At 39.7% G+C, this 18,007-nt stretch overlaps 1 protein-coding gene across 2 annotated transcripts in view; it reads left to right on the top strand.

Moving 5' to 3' along the window:
- Window positions 1-18,007, top strand: part of LOC126194922 (derlin-1) — a 160,897-nt gene that overhangs the window by 61,869 nt on the left and 81,021 nt on the right. For both annotated transcript variants that reach the window (XM_049933301.1, XM_049933300.1), the window contains exon 3: window positions 13,992-14,103. In XM_049933301.1, coding sequence (XP_049789258.1) covers window positions 13,992-14,103 — 112 coding nt within the window. The remainder of the gene's footprint in view (window positions 1-13,991; window positions 14,104-18,007) is intronic.

Raw genomic sequence — 18,007 nt, 5'->3', positions numbered from 1 at the left:
TTGTCCTCAAGTACATCGCCCTTGTATAAACACTCTATATACTCCTTCCACCTTTCTGCCTTCCCTTCTTTGCTTAGAACTGGGTTGCCATCTGAGCTCTTGATATTCGTACAAGTGGTTCTCTTCTCTCCAACGGTCTCTTTAATTTTCCTGTAGGCAGTATCTATCTTACCCCTAGTGAGACAAACCTCTACATCCTTACATTTGCCCTCTAGCCATCCCTGCTTAGCCATTTTGCACTTCCTGTCAATCTCATTTTTGAGACGTTTGTATTCCTTTTTGCCTGCTTCATTTACTGCATTTTTATATTTTCTCCTTTCATCAATTAAATTCAATATTTCTTCTGTTACCCAAGGATTTCTATTAGCCCTCGTCTTTTTACCTACTTGATCGTCTGCTGCTTTCACTACTTCATCCCTCAGAGCTACCCATTCTTCTTCTACTGTATTTCTTTCCCCCATTCCTGTCAATTGTTCCCTTATGCTCTCCCTGAAACTCTGTACAACATCTGGTTTAGTCAGTTTATCCAGGTCCCATCTCCTTAAATTCCCACCTTTTTGCAGTTTCTTCAGTTTCAATCTGCAGTTCATAACCAAGAGATTGTGGTCAGAATCCATATCTGCCCCTGGAAATGTCTTACAATTTAAAACCTGGTTCCTAAATCTCTGTCTTACCATTATATAATCTATCTGATACCTTTTAGTATCTCCAGGATTCTTCCAGGTATACAACCTTCTTTTATGATTCTTGAACCAAGTGTTAGCTATGATTAAGTTATGCTCTGTGCAAAATTCTACAAGGCGGCTTCCTCTTTCATTTCTTCCCCCCAATCCATATTCACCTACTATGTTTCCTTCTCTCCCTTTTCCTACTGACGAATTCCAGTCACCCATGACTATTAAATTTTCGTCTCCCTTCACTACCTGAATAATTTCTTTTATCTCGTCATACATTTCATCAATTTATTCATCATCTGCAGAGCTAGTTGGCATATAAACTTGTACTACTGTAGTAGGCATGGGCTTTGTGTCTATCTTGGCCACAATAATGTGTTCACTATGCTGTTTGTAGTAGCTAACCCGCGCTCCTATTTTTTTTATTCATTATTAAACCTACTCCTGCATTACCTCTATTTGATTTTGTATTTATAACCCTGTAATCACCTGACCAAAAGTCTTGTTCCTGCTGCCACCGAACTTCACTAATTCCCACTATATCTAACTTTAACCTATCCATTTCCCTTTTTAAATTTTCTAACCTACCTGCCCGATTAAGGGATCTGACATTCCACGCTCCAATCCGTAGAACGCCAGTTTTCTTTCTCCTGACAACGACGTCCTCTTGAGTAGTCCCCGCCCGGAGATCCGAATGGGGGACTATTTTACCTCCGGAATATTTTACCCAAGAGGACGCCATCATCATTTAATCATACAGTAAAGCTGCATGTCCTCGGGAAAAATTACGGCCGTAGTTTCCCCTTGCTTTCAGCCGTTCGCAGTACCAGCACAGCAAGGCCGTTTTGGTTAATGTTGCAAGGCCAGATCAGTCAATCATCCAGACTGTTGCCCCTGCAACTACTGAAAAGGCTGCTGTCCCTCTTCAGGAACCACACGTTTGTCTGGCCTCTCTACCGATACCCCTCCGTTGTGGTTGCACCTACGGTACGGCTATCTGTATCGCTGAGGCACGCAAGCCTCCCCAGCAACGGCAAGGTCCATGGTTCATGGGGGGGGGATACATGTTCGATTACCCGAAAGTTCCTAAATGCAATGTAACATATACTGTACAGTTAAAAGAAGTCACGCTTGATCAAAGTCTGCGTCACTTTCCGTTCTTAACCAGACATAACGCCTGAGAAAGGAAAGAAATAATAATAATAATAATAGCATAACTTGTCTGAAAAAAGAATTGTTTTTATGGATTTTTGTTGTTTTGTATGTAATTAAGAATAGTGTAGGGCAAAAATGAAATAATGTTTAATCTTTCGCTACTCTCCGTTTTGCATTGTTTATAACTTGGAGTTTTCATGCTTTTTTATTTTTCCAGACAAATGTACAAGATCCCTAACACATGTATTTGTTAATGAAAACAGGCATTCTTACACTGCACCAACACAACAACTTTTACTTAGTATACACTTTTTTATTAAATGTTTGCTTGTAGTCACGCTTAATTGATTTTGTCCTTTCTCAGTCAATGGATCTGCTCTGGGAGGCCTTAGTTCCTTTGGGAATTTTGTTTTCTGTTAGCACTTAAAAAAAAAGATTCAATAGACTTCATGTTGACATTGCACACGAAAGCCAATACCTGCACAGTAAAAAGTGAACTCCAAACAGATAAACCTGACCCACCATAAGGTGAAACATGTCAGAAGCATGAACACAGTCTCACACTCGACAATGATGTACATTATGGTTCTCAGCGCTTCAAATGGGTTACTCTATGATGAAATCCATAACTTAATGTACTATATCTCATTCAGAATTCCACAAGATAGATTTTCCTATCAGTATAACATATACTGATGTCCGATCTAATTTTACTGTATAGTGAATGAATTGGTATATTTGAGGAGTGTGCTACCATGCAGCAGGATTTTGCCAAGTAAATGGAGATAGAATTCTGCTGCAGAGTACTGCCACATGGAGGCATTAAAGTAAGCTTCTAATTGAGTGGTAAGGGCAAGCTGTGCACATCGCGAACCGTGCACATCGTTTATCAAACCTGTATGTAATTGCCCCATAAGGCAGTTATGTCACACCAGTCGACCATGCCCAAAAACTCCTTAAAACATGCACAACCGAACATGTGCTCATGACCATAATGCCAAGTTTCACGGAGTCAAGAGGAGTAGCAATGTAGCACAGGATGGTATGTTCAGTGTTGGGTACTCTGATTACTGGCATTCAAAGAAAAATAACCAATAAATCTGCAGGGTATCAAAAGTTAGGTGTTCATGTTATTGTCTGTTCTTATATAACGTGGGTCAGTTATGTTCCATTAACATACATTCACAGTTAATTTTCCCACTGTAAAGGTTTGAAAACTTGTGGGGCTGCTGAGATTATTTTGGTTGAAAAGAAATTTGCTATTTAATAGCTGATGTAGCAGGTCCATCATGGTAGCAAAAAATCGGAAATCCAGACTGCTTCAAAGATTCAACCAGCAGGTGCTGGGCAAGCTAATACTGTGTTCATTAGAGCAAAACAGACATTAAAGGAGTGTGAAAGACAATGATAAGTGGCACTGACCTTATTAGAGAGCAACTTAGAGTGATGAGGAGTGCCCAGCAATTGTGGTAATAGTAGGACTGATGAAAACTGATAATTTTCAACTGAGCTTAATTCACAGAACAACTCGGAGCACCCAAAGAAGACTGAATGAGTCCTCAAAATCCTGTGCATAAAATTGAAACAGCAACAACTTGGCTGAACACCTGGGAGTACACCATTAATCTTCCACACCAAGAAAACCCGAGAGATCACAAATATTTGTTACGGTTGAATTTTTGATTGTTTCAGCTGCCTCTGTTGTACATTAATCTTCATTCTTTATGTTCATTTCTCTTTCTTCAGAGTTCCTTCATTCTCTGACTGTCTTTCACTGACTCTTTTTCCAAAAATACACTTTGTGTTCTTCTTGCTTTCTCTTCAGATAGATCTACTGTCATTTATTATTATTTCTATTTTTCTCAGACCTTAGGTCTGGTTAAAAATGGAAAGTGCGCGGACCTTCATCAAGCGTGACTTCTTTTAACTGTATGGTATATGGTACATTGTATTTAGGAACTTTCGGGTTATTGAACACGTATCAATAATTACTGATTTCTGTAGTTGTATATATACGTTTGGATGTAGCTGTATTGCATTGATGTACTGGTGGATATTGTGTGGTATGACTCCTGTAGTCGATAATATCATTGGTATAACGTCAACTTTATCCTGATGCCACATGTCCTTGATTTCCTCAGCCAGTTGGATATATTTTTCAATTTTTTCTCCTGTTTTCTTCTGTATATTTGTTGTATTGGGTATGGATATTTCGATTAGTTGTGTTAATTTCTTCTTTTCATTGGTGAGTATGATGTCAGGTTTGTTATGTGGTGTTGTTTTATTTGTTATAATGGTTCTGTTCCAGTATAATTTGTATTCATCATTCTCCAGTACATTTTGTGGTGCATACTTGTATGTGGGAACGTGTTGTTTTATTAGTTTATGATGTATGGCAAGTTGTTGATGTATTATTTTTGCTACATTGTCATGTCTTCTGGTGTATTCTGTATTTGCTAGTATTGTACATCCACTTGTGATGTGATCTACTGTTTCTATTTGTTGTTTGCAGAGTCTGCATTTATCTGTTGTGGTATTGGGATCTTTAATAATATGCTTGCTGTAATATCTGGTCTTTATTGTTTGACCCTGTATTGCAATCATGAATCCTTCCGTCTCACTGTATATATTGCCTTTTCTTAGCCATGTGTCAGATGCGTCTTGATCGATGTGTGGCTGTGTTAGATGATATGGGTGCTTGCCATGTAGTGTTTTCTTTTTCCAATTTACTTTCTTTGTATCTGTTGATGTTATGTGATCTAAAGGGTTGTAGAAGTGGTTATGAAATTGCAGTGGTGTAGCCGATGTATTTATATGAGTGATTGCTTTGTGTATTTTGCTAGTTTCTGCTCGTTCTAGAAAGAATTTTCTTAAATTGTCTACCTGTCCATAATGTAGGTTTTTTATGTCGATGAATCCCCTTCCTCCTTCCTTTCTGCTTAATGTGAATCTTTCTGTTGCTGAATGTATGTGATGTATTCTATATTTGTGGCGTTGTGAGCGTGTAAGTGTATTGAGTGCTTCTAGGTCTGTGTTACTCTCTACTCCAAATGAGTAGGTCAATATTGGTATAGCATAAGTATTTATAGCTTTTGTCTTGTTTCTTGCTGTCAATTCTGTTTTCAGTATTTTTGTTAAGTCTTTGTCTATATTTTTCTTTTAGTTCTTCTTTAATATTATTATTATTATTATTATGTGCGATTGGACCCATACGGATCACGCAAAGCTTTTCCAATTCAATTTTTTAATTCTCCAAACTTCTCTCATTCTTTCCCCATGAATTCTCTTTCTTTCCTCTGTCCATTTTGTCCCCTGTCTCTTGCAAACTTCATTCTCGGGTTGTACTTTCCAACTATTGATTTTTTGCCTGTATACATTTCTGTTTATAACTTCTGAAGAATTTATTTGTGCATTTGCTAGATCTGTTTTGGTTTCTTGTATCCAGGGTATGGTTTTCAATTTTTCAATGTATATTAAAATTTTGTGGGAGAGTCTGGGTGTTGGGAGTCTGTGGATATGACCGTAAAATTTTAGTCTTCTTTTCCGGATGTCTGCGGTGAGGTTAGATAATTTTTCTGTAGTTTTCCGAGACTGTAACCTGTATCCATCTTCAGTTCTTTTTGGGCCAAGAATCTTTCTGATAATTTTGCGTTCCTCTTTCAGGATGCCTTCCAGGTCGCCTTTTCTATGGAGTGTGAGTGTTTCGCTGGCATATAGTGCTTCGGGCTTGATTACTGTATTGTAGTGTCGTATTTTTGAGTGAATGGAGAGACACTTTTTATTGTAGATGTTGTGGGTTTTCCAGTATGCTCTTTTCAGTTTTTGCAGTCGAACTTTTTGTGCAGTTTTCTCTCCCCCTGTGGGTTCTAGGACCTCGCCTAAGTATTTAAAGAATGGAACTCTCTCAATTTGTCCATATTTTGTAGTCAGTTTTTGAGTTTCAAATTTTGAGCAGATGAATTTGGTTTTTTGGAAGGAAATTTGTAGCCCAACTTTTTCGGCGCATTCTTTGAGAATGTCTATCTGTTTAATTGCTGTGGTCTCGTTTTCTGCTAGAATGGCCACGTCATCCGCAAATGCCAAGCATGAAATTTTAATACCATCTTTAGATCTTCCTAGTTGTATAGGCTTCCAGTAATTTTGATTCTTCAGTTCTTTTTCCCATTCTCGGATGACTTTGTCTAAGACAAGGTTGAAGAGGAGTGGAGACAAGCCATCACCTTGTCTGACGCCGGTTTTGATCAGGAAGGGCTCTGATATTTCACCCAGGAATTTTATCTTAGAAGTTGTGTTTGTGAGCGTTTCTTTGATAAGGTTTAGGGTTTTCGGATCGAGTCCTAGCTCCTCAAAGATAATAAAGAGAGATTGCCTATCGATTGAATCATAAGCCTTTGCGAAATCAACAAAGGAACAAATGATCGGACTGTTTCTGACTGCTTTGTATTTTAGTGTTGTCTTCAGATTGAAAATTTGTTCTGCACAGGATCTGTGAGGGCGAAAGCCAGCTTGGTATTCACCAATACTGTGTTCGAGTTGTTCTTGTGTTCGTTGAAGAAGACAAGCTGAGAGGATTTTATAAGTGACTTGGAGAAGGGAGATTCCTCGATAGTTGTTCGTATCTGCCATGTCTCCCTTTTTATGCAGTGGATGAATTAGGGCGCATTTCCAATCTTCTGGTAGTTTTTCTGTCTGCCAAATGTCTGTGATGATTTGAGTGAGTTCTTTAAGGGAATTTGGTCCAAGGTTTTTAAGTAGTTCTGCAGTGATATTATCTTCTCCGGATGCCTTGTTGTTTTTCAGTCTATGTCTTTGGATCTCCTCTAGTGTAGGTGGTGGGGATTCTGGATTTGTGTAGACAGCAGTTTCTTGAGGGAATCTTGAAGAAGGTTCAGGGCAATTGAGGAGTCCGGAAAAGTATCTTGCCAGCTCCTCACAATTTTCCCGATTTGTGAGCGCTAGTTTTCCATCTGGTTTGCTGAAACATAGATTTCGTGAGCCGTATCCATTGATTCTCCCAGCAAAGGTCTTATAGAAGTCTCGTACATTATAGTTACGGAAATTTTCTTCAATAGACTCACACTGTTCCTTGAGGTACTTCCTCTTGACTTGTCTGATTGTTTTTGCCACTTGTCTTCTGGTGTTGTGGAAGTGATCTAGATTTTCTGGGGATTTTTTATTGTTATACTTCAGAAAGGCTTTCTTTCTTTCTTCCAGCGCTTTTTCACATCCAGAGTCCCACCAGGGGTGTTTTGTGTTCTTTTTCAATGGGATCAGTTCTTTTGCCTTCTTTGTAATTTTTGTTCGAAATTTTTCCCAAGAGTCAGCTGGTTCCTTTTCCCACTCCTCCTTCAGATTGGTTTCTTTGATTGTTCGTGTGTCAAATTTCATCATTCTTCTTTAATATTTGTATTATCTATTCCTATTTTTTGTCTGTATCCTAGATATTTATAGGCATCTGTTTTTTCCATCGCTTCTATGCAGTCGCTGTGGTTAGCCAATATGTAATCTTCTTGTTTAGTGTGTTTTCCCTTGACTATGCTATTTTTCTTACATTTGTCTGTTCTGAAAGCCATATTTATATCATTGCTGAATACTTCTCTTATCTTTAGTAGTTGGTTGAGTTGTTGATCTGTTGCTGCCAGTAGTTTTAGATCCTCCATGTATAGCAAATGTGTGATTTTGTGTGGGTATGTTCCAGTAATATTGTATCCATAATTTGTATTATTTAGCATGTTGGATAGTGGGTTCAGAGCAAGACAGAACCAGAAAGGACTAAATGAGTCTCCTTGGTATATTCCACGCTTAATCTGTATTGGCTGTGATGTGATATTATCTGAATTTGTTTGGATATTACCGTTAAGTGTGGTTTTCCAGTTTTTCATTACTATGTTTAGGAACTGTATCAACTTAGGATCTACTTTGTATATTTCCAATATCTGTAGTAACCATGAGTGGGGTACACTATCAAAAGCTTTTTGGTAATCAATGTATGCGTAGTGTAACGACCTTTGTTTAGTTTTAGCTTGATATATCATACTCTGCATCTATTATCAGTTGCTCTTTACATCCTCGTGCTCCTTTGCAGCAGCCTTTTTGTTCTTCATTTATAATTTTGTTCTGTGTTGTATGTGTCATTAATTTCTGTGTAATGACTGAAGTTAATATTTTGTAGATTGTTGGTAGGCATGTTATGGGGCGATATTTAGCTGGGTTTGCTGTGTCTGCTTGATCTTTGTTTCAGATAAGTTATTCCATGTGTAAGTGTATCAGGGAATGTGTATGGGTCTGCAATGTAACTGTTAAATAATTTAGTTAGATGTGAATGTGTGAGGTGAACTTCTTTAGCCAGAAATTTGCTATTTTATCATTTCCAGGGGCTTTCCAATTATTGCGTAGAATTAATTGCTCGGGTGACTTGTTGTTGTTGTTGTGGTCTTCAGTCCTGAGACTGGTTTGATGCAGCTCTCCATGCTACTCTATCCTGTGCAAGCTTCTTCATCTCCCAGTACCTACTGCAACCTACATCCTTCTGAATCTGCTTAGTGTATGCATCTCTTGGTCTCCCCCTACGATTTTTACCCTCCACGCTGCCCTCCAATACTAAATTGGTGATCCCTTGATGCCTCAGAACATGTCCTACCAACCGATCCCTTCTTCTGGTCGAGTTGTGCCACAAACTCCTCTTCTCCCCAATCCTATTCAGTACCTCCTCATTAGTTATGTGATCTACCCATCTAATCTTCAGCATTCTTCTGTAGCACCACATTTCGAAAGCTTCTATTCTCTTCTTGTCCAAACTATTTATCATCCATGATTCACTTCCATACATGGCTACACTCCATACAAATACTTTCAGAAAAGACTTCCTGACACTTAAATCTATACTCGATGTTAACAAATTTCTCTTCTTCAGAAACGCTTTCCTTGCCATTGCCAGTCTACATTTTATATCCTCTCTACTTCGACCATCATCAGTTATTTTGCTCCCCAAATAGCAAAACTCCTTTACTACTTTAAGTGTCTCATTTCCTAATCTAATACCTTCAACATCACCCGACTTAATTCGACTACATTCCATTATCCTCGTTTTGCTTTTGTTGATGTTCATCTTATACCCTCCTTGCAAGACACTGTCCATTCCGTTCAACTGCTCTTCCAAGTCCTTTGCTGTCTCTGACAGAATTACAATGTCATCGGCGAACCTCAAAGTTTTTATTTCTTCTCCATGGATTTTAATAGCTACTCCGAATTTTTCTTTTGTTTCCTTTACTGCTTGCTCAATATACAGATTGAATAACATCGGGGAGAGGCTACAACCCTGTCTTACTCCCTTCCCAACCACTGCTTCCCTTTCATGCCCCTCGACTCTTATAACTGCTATCTGGTTTCTGTACAAATTGTAAATAGCCTTTCGCTCCCTGTATTTTACCCCTGCCACCTTCAGAATTTGAAAGAGAGTATTCCAGTCAACATTGTCAAAAGCTTTCTCTAAGTCTACAAATGCTAGAAACGTAGGTTTGCCTTTCCTTAATCTTTCTTCTAAGATAAGTCGTAAGGTCAGTATTGCCTCACGTGTTCCAGTATTTCTACGGAATCCAAACTGATCTTCCCCGAGGTCGGCTTCTACGAGTTTTTCCATTCGTCTGTAAAGAATTCGTGTTAGTTTTTTGCAGCTGTGGCTTATTAAACTGATTGTCCGGTAATTCTCACATCTGTCAACACCTGCTTTCTTTGGAATTGGAATTATTATATTCTTCTTGAAGTCTGAGGGTATTTCGCCTGTTTCATACATCTTGCTTACCAGATGGTAGAGTTTCGTCAGGGCTGGCTCTCCCAAAGCCGTCAGTAGTTCCAATGGAATGTTGTCTACTCCGGGGGCCTTGTTTCGACTCAGGTCTTTCAGTGCTCTGTCAAATTCTTCACGCAGTATCGTATCTCCCATTTCATCTTCATCTACATCCTCTTCCATTTCCATAATATTGTCCTCAAGTACATCGCCCTTGTATAGACCCTCTATATACTCCTTCCACCTTTCTGCTTTCCCTTCTTTGCTTAGAACTGGGTTTCCATCTGAGCTCTTGATGTTCATACAAGTGGTTCTCTTATCTCCAAAGGTCTCTTTAATTTTCCTGTAGGCAGTATCTATCTTACCCTTAGTGAGATAAGCCTCTACATCCTTACATTTGTCCTCTAGCCATCCCTGCTTAGCCATTTTGCACTTCCTGTCGATCTCATTTTTGAGACGTTTGTATTCCTTTTTGCCTGCTTCATTTACTGCATTTTTATATTTTCTCCTTTCATCAATTAAATTCAATATTTCTTCTGTTACCCAAGGATTTCTACTAGCCCTCGTCTTTTTACCTACTTGATCCTCTGCTGCCTTCACTACTTCATCCCTCAAAGCTACCCATTCTTCTTCTACTGTATTTCTTTCCCCCATTCCCGTCAATTGTTCCCTTATGCTCTCCCTGAAACTCTGTACAACCTCTGGTTCTTTCAGTTTATCCAGGTCCCATCTCCTTAAATTCCCACCTTTTTGCAGTTTCTTCAGTTTTAATCTACAGGTCATAACCAATAGATTGTGGTCAGAGTCCACATCTGCCCCTGGAAATGTCTTACAATTTAAAACCTGGTTCCTAAATCTCTGTCTTACCATTATATAATCTATCTGATACCTTTTAGTATCTCCAGGGTTCTTCCATGTATACAACCTTCTATCATGATTCTTAAACCAAGTATTAGCTATGATTAAGTTGTGCTCTGTGCAAAATTCTACCAGGCGGCTTCCTCTTTCATTTCTTAGCCCCAATCCATATTCACCTACTACGTTTCCTTCTCTCGCTTTCCCTACACTCGAATTCCAGTCACCCATGACTATTAAATTTTCGTCTCCCTTCACTATCTGAATAATTTCTTTTATTTCATCATACATTTCTTCAATTTCTTCGTCATCTGCAGAGCTAGTTGGCATATAAACTTGTACTACTGTAGTAGGTGTGGGCTTCGTATCTATCTTGGCCACAATAATGCGTTCACTAAGCTGTTTGTAGTAGCTTACCCGCGTTCCTATTTTCCTATTCATTATTAAACCTACTCCTGCATTACCCCTATTTGACTTTGTGTTTATAACCCTGTAGTCACCTGACCAGAAGTCTTGTTCCTCCTTCCACCGAACTTCACTAATTCCCACTATATCTAACTTTAACCTATCCATTTCCCTTTTCAAATTTTCTAACCTACCTGCCCGATTAAGGGACCTGACATTCCACGCTCCGATCCGTAGAACGCCAGTTTTCTTTCTCCTGATATCGACATCCTCTTGAGTAGTCCCCGCCCGGAGATCCGAATGGGGGACTATTTTACCTCCGGAATATTTTACCCAAGAGGACGCCATCATCATTTAATCATACAGTAAAGCTGCATGCCCTCGGGAAAAATTACGGCCGTAGTTTCCCCTTGCTTTCAGCCGTTCGCAGTACCAGCACAGCAAGGCCCATTTGGTTATTGTTACAAGGCCAGATCAGTCAATCATCCAGACTGTTGCCCTTGCAACTACTGAAAAGGCTGCTGCCCCTCTTCAGGAACCACACGTTTGTCTGGCCTCTCAACAGATACCCCCCCGTTGTGGTTGTACCTACGGTACGGCTATCTGTATCGCTGAGGCACGCAAGCCTCCCCACCAACGGCAAGGTCCATGGTTCATGGGGGGGGTGACTTCATGTTGCAAAATTATCACTCCAGGCATTTGTGGTATCATCTTGTATGAGTCTGTTTCTGCTTGTATCCACCGTGCATGCCTGTTATGTTGTACCGGGTTTGACCATATGTTGCTCCAGAAGTGTTCCATGTCTGTTATGTTTGGTGGATTGTCTATTTTAATGTGTGTGTTATCTATTGTTTGGTAAAATCTCTTTTGGTTTGTGTTGAATGTTTGGTTTTGTTTCCTTCTATTTTCACTTTTTTTGTACCTTCTAAGTCGTTTGGCCAATGCTTGTAATTTCTGCTTCTTTTCATCTAATTGCTCTATTGCTTCTTGTTGTGAGATTTTACCTAACCTTTTTCGTTTTTTGTCTGATATTTCATTTCTTATAAATTGTGTTAGCTGTCCGATGTCTTTTCTCAGTTTTTCTATTCTGATCTGTAGCCTGTGTTGCCATGCTGGTTTTGTGGGTTTCTTCTGTGTGTTGGTTGGTTCTGATCTCTGCCTAGTGTGTATATTTAGTGTAGTGAGTGCTCCTACATAAACCAGTAGTTGTAACTCTTCCATAGTTGTATTTTCATTTATTTTGTTGTGTATGATTGTGTTGATAGTTGTTATTGTTGTTTCGACTTGTGGGTTATTTGTTGGTCTATCCAAGATTGGTCTAATGTCTGTATTTGTGTCTTTGTATTCTATATATGTCAGCTGAAATTTCTCTTCTGTATCTAATATGTGTGTCACTTCGTGTTCTATTTGTGCTTGTTCTGGTGGCTGTCTTAAGATTTCGTTTTCCTCTGATTGTGTAATTGACGCGTTTTGTTCTTTGTTTGTTTTCTCTGCGGTGTTTGAGTCCATTACTGTATTTTCTTCTTCTTCTGATTGCACATAATTTTGTTCCAGTATTTGTTGTACTTGTTGTTTGATGTTTTCTAATTCTGACTGGGGTATCCTGTTATTTTTTATTATTAGACGGATCTGATCAGCTAGTCGTTGTTCTGTTAAAAATTTTGATTCCGGGTTTCTGGTAATAAATGTTGTGTATACTTGTGATCTGTATCCAGTTGTGTTGGTTCCTAGGTTTGTTGCTTGGTAATAACAGAACATGAGGTGTCGATTAACTTCATCTGACCATCTCATCCTCTGCCTTTGTTTTCCTTCTAGGGTGGTTGCAGGAAGCATATCCTGCAAAACACCTCTATTTGGATTTAAATCATTTTCCAGTTGGCTAGCAGTGTCGTTACCATTGTGGGCGAGCATAGGGTTCAAGCGTCGTCCCCGACCATGACGGTGCTTGTCCGAGGCTTCTTTAGTTCTGTCCTGACCAAGTAATCACACTAAAAGGGGGGTTAGCCGTATTAGTGGTTTGTTGTTTTTGTCGCCTTTTACGACTGGCAGAACATATCGGAGGCCTATTCTTTTCCCGGGCCTCCACGGGGATTATTATTATTATTATTATTATTATTATTATTATCATCAGTATCATCATCATCAGAGAGAGAGAGAGAGAGAGAGAGAGAGAGAGAGAGAGAGAGAGCATTTTTGAAATGTTTGTAAATCTTGTAACTGAAGTGGAATGTGAGTATGAGCCCATTGCTAACTTAATCCTAATCTAGGCTCTTCCAGAACCCGTGCCTGCCTGGGAGCAGCTGGATGGACACAGGTGGCAGGGATCGGCAAATAGCTGACGTGGAGGTAGTTTTGCAGCAGGCCTGTAGTGTACACAGTTGTACTCCACTGGCCAAATGCAGGTGGATAGTGGTGGCTGAGCAGGTCGTAAGTGTGCTGGGCGCGTGAATCAGACTGCCTGGTGGGTAACCGACACTTTCTGCCTATGCCTGCAAGTTTGTGGGGACAGGTACCGTTGCCCCTTAGGACACTGTCAGAACAACGGGGCCTAGTCCTGATGTGGGAACCTGCATAAAACCCACATCCAGACTGTCCACACACCAGCCCTCATCGTTAATCTGCAAGGTAGACTTGATCTGGGGCTGGCGTGCCTCCCCGCATCCTGCAGTTGGCTTGTTAACAGGAACAACTATCTGGATTAATAATAATAATAATAATAATACATCTTTCAGCTATGATTTACTTTATTGTGGTTCATACATCAATTTTTCCTTGCAAAGGAAGTGACAAAAATTCTAAATAGAAAGAAGTCCATCTAAATATGAAGAAGCCAATTTTTGGCATTCACTGCTGATTTTTCCTGTCTCAGTGCTTGATAAACAAATACTGCTCTTCTGCCTTCGATGATGTTTGACTGTACATGTCAGAAGATCTGTGTTCCTTATACAATAATGGAGGTTTTGAAAGAATATTTTTGTGGATGAGTTTGGGGGAGGGAGGGGGCGGTTGTGGATACATCTTTATTATTATATATTTTATATTATTATATATTATATATTATTGTTCATTTGATATGTAGATCTTACCTGACTTACAAATGCTTTTGAATGTTTCAGATATGGAGGCCAGTCACAGCTGTCTTCTACTACCCCATTACTGCTTCAACAGGATTCCATTTCTTAATAAATTTATACTTCTTATACAAGTATTCATTACTTTTGGAAACTGGTAAGAATGCATGACTATTGTGTCAGAAATTTGTCGTCTCATTATTTGTTATATTAGAAACGCAACCTAAAGGGATGTGATAAATGAACTTGGGAACAGTAAGATTACCTGATTGGACCACAATATTAATAATAGATATGCCACTGTGAGTGTTAAAATATGCTCTTAAGCAACATGTTCATATTGAAGTGTTGTGATTAGTAGTTAAAGGCCTGATGCAACAGGTGGCTTAACTATCTATTAATCTGGGTGAGTTACGTGCAATAAAGGAAAGTGAGTGGAACTTGATGACCAATTACCAGGTGTGTGGAATTAGCACAGTATGACATGACACATTTGTGTGTGGCTCATGTGGGTACAGGTACATCTACATCTGCCTAAATACCCCACAGGCGGCCTAAGATGGAGGGTGCCTTGCATCACTGGTATTCGTGCCCTTTCCAGTTCCACTCAAATGGAGTGAGGCAAAAAAGACTGTCTACATGCCTCAGTAGAAACCCCAGTTTCTCTTGTCTTTTCTTTGTGCTCCTTATCCAAAATTTATGTTGGTGCCAGCAGAATCAGTCTGCATTCAGTCTGAAATACCAGCTCTCTAAACTTTATCAATAGTATTCTGCAAAAAGAACGTAACTTCCTTCCACAGATTTCCCTTGGTGTCCACAGAGTATTTCTGTAATGTGTTGATTGAACATGCTGGTCTGGCAGCATGCCTTTGAATTTCTTTGACATCTTCATTTAATCTGACCTTTAGGGATCACAAACACTCAAGCAGTACTCAAGAGTGAGTTACAAACAAGTGTTCTGTATGTCGTTTCTTTTATAACTGAGGTAAACTTTCCTAGCATTTGTCAGTTAACTGAAGTAGGCCATTCGCATTTCCTAAAACCAACCTTATGTGCTCATTCCATTTCTCATAACTTTGTAATGTTAATCAGTCAATTGAGCAGCACACCACTAATCCTGTACTTCGAATTTTAAGGGATTGTTTTTTCTACTTCTCTGCATTAACATAAATTTTTTAGATTGAGAGGAAGTTGCCATTCACCACAGCACATAGAAATTATGTTAGTCATCCTGTATCCTCCTGTAGTCAATCAATGAAAACACTTTCCCATACACTTCAGCATCATCAGCAAACCACTGCTGCCCACCCCATCCTCCAGATTATTTGTAAATATAGAGAACAAACCTGATCCTATCACACTTCAGTGGAGAACTTGTTTGTTTTGAACACTCGCCATCCAGGACAACGTACTGTGTTCTTTCACTTAAGAAATCTTTGAGCTATTCACATATATGACAACCTGTTCCACATACTCGAACCATAGTTAAGTTTGCAGTGAAGCATTGTGCTTTCCGGGAATCTAGGAATATGGAATCTGCTATTGCCTTTCATCCACGGTTTGTGGGATATCGTACGAGAAAAGGGCAAGCTGAGTTCACATGAACAGTGCTTTCCAAATCCCAGCTGATCTGTGGACAGGTGCTTATGTGTATGGGTGTTGCTCTGTAATTTTGTGAGTCCACTCTTTTACCCTTCTTATATACAGTAGTCACCTGCACTTATTTCCTCTCAGCGGGACTTTGCACTGAATGCCTCTGGTGGTGTTGTGACCACGTGACACTGTAAGGAAAAAGTGTAAGCAGAAGAGAGATGAAGTGGCAGTCATTATAGTGAAGATACAGGCCAAAAATGTGGAAATCCACTGATATAAATAGTTTGGACAAAGGGCACATTTTTGTGGCACTGCAGCTGGAAACGAGAATCTTTTAAATAGCGAAGCTGGTCACCTGTTGACATACTACTGTTGAGAACACCTATGGAAATAGGTTGAAGGATGGTGAAATGAGTAGGCCGCATGGTATTGGATGACCACGTCCCATCACAAAACATAGAGGTCAGAGGATCCTCCACTGTGCAATCCAGGATAGGCAGCAATCTGTGGCAGATCTGACAGAAGAGTACAGTGCTGGTACAGGTATGAGTGTTTTGGAGCACAATGTTCAAAGGCCACTGTTGAACATGGAACTCCACATCACACAACCCCTACTTGTTCCTGTACTGACCCAATGACATCAGTTCTGATGCTGTGGGCACAGCTTCACTGAGTTCTTACTGTGGACCTCACGCATCAGATGAATCGCATTTCTTGTTACACCAGGGTCCTTACACGCTGCACACATGTGCAGTCCTGTGAGTCTGGTGAGGACAAAATTATGCTATGGGGTACATTGACCTTGGCTTTGATGGGATCTGTGGTGGTAATTGAAGGCATCATGACTGCAGTGGACTATGTGAACATTATTTCATACGACCTGCATCACTTCATGCTTGAAGTCTTCTTCCCCTTTGGCAATGACATCTTCCAGCAGGATAACTGTCCCTGTCACAAGGTCAGAATCGTGCGACAATGGCTTTAGGGGCATTATAGTGAACTCACATTGATGTCTTGGCCAGCAAGCGTGCCTGATCTGTACCCATTGGAACACATCTTGGGCACCAGCTGCCTGCCCCTAAATGACCATCTTACAGTTTGTGGGAACTACTTGATCTGTGGATGGGCATCTGGTGCCACATACTTTTCGAATTCTGTCAAGGACTTGTAGAATCCATGCCAGACTGAATCTCTCTTTCATTGTGTGTGAAAAGTGGAATAACACACTATTAAACAGATGTTCATAATATTTGGGCTCATTAGGCTTTAATAAATCCAAAGATACATTTATTGTCATTAAAACTTAGTCCTTTAATGTGTTCATATTCAGTACTATCACTCACTGTGAAACATGCCCCAAATTTTGAGTTGTCAACGATTATATCAACAGCAGTGTGCTTTATCATGCATCTGCTTTGCAAGCATTACGTTAGTACTGCATTATCTGGTTGTTGCTTAATGTAATGAGGGAAGATACCTGCAGCTTCAGCATCAGAAGTGTGAGAAATCATCATGCTCTCCACTCCTCTCTTCCTCTTCATCAGTTTCATCTTTTCTTTCTTGTAGGCTTTTGATTATTTCTTAATCTATTAAAGTTTGACCTGTATCACAGTTTTCCTCTTTCAGCCACTTAGCAACATAATCTTCATGAGTATCTCCTCCTCCTCCTCCTCCTCCTCCTGGAAGCATGTGGAACATGTCGGTGTACAAAGCGTCAGCAACTGACAATTTGAATTGACTGGCTCATGGCTGTTGCTCAGTACTGGCTCCAACTTAGCATCAGTGGATAGTCACAGTTTTCTCCAGCTCTTCATTTTGGTAGTACCAGTCTCCACCTTCTCATGCCTCTGCTGTTTGGAAAACCTCATGTAAGTTGATTTCTTTCCGCACCTTCAACATAGCCTCGCTAGAATCTTTTTCAGTTTTGTGTGGCAAGCGGACAAGAAGTCCGTGTTGATAGTGATGTTTTAATTTGATTTCACAATTCCCTAATCAGTGGGCTAAAGCAGAGCTGTGAATTGGATGAAAGTAAGTGTGTTTGTAGTGTATTCCATCAGACTGTAGAGTCAAGCTGGAAGGATGATGGGAAGCACTGTCAGTTATAAGGATAGCTTTCATAAGAATGTTTTTCTTCTTTAGCTCTTCTCTTGTGAATGGTGCAAATGGTTTGTGGAACCACTGAGAGACTATATCTGTCCCTCCAAGTGTTCTTCTCAGTGCATTGTTAGTGTATTTTGATTACTTTTTTTGAAAACACTGTAGATGTTGAGATTTCCCAGTCACTATGAACAGTAGTTTGACTCCCATTTGCATTCCAACATGCATTGTTTCTGTTGTTTGTGCACATGAACTTTTTCTTATTCTTGGCAGCTAATGTTTTTGAAGGAAGCATCTTGTAAAACAGGCTGGTTTCATCAGCATTGTACAGGGCATAAGAAGTTAAAATCTTCTTCCTCTGTTATCTTCCA

The sequence above is a fragment of the Schistocerca nitens genome, chromosome 7 (assembly GCF_023898315.1).
Source record: "Schistocerca nitens isolate TAMUIC-IGC-003100 chromosome 7, iqSchNite1.1, whole genome shotgun sequence".
Lineage (NCBI taxonomy): Eukaryota > Metazoa > Arthropoda > Insecta > Orthoptera > Acrididae > Schistocerca > Schistocerca nitens.
Note: the sequence above shows the minus strand (reverse complement) of the source record. Positions and strands in the feature narration are given on the sequence as shown.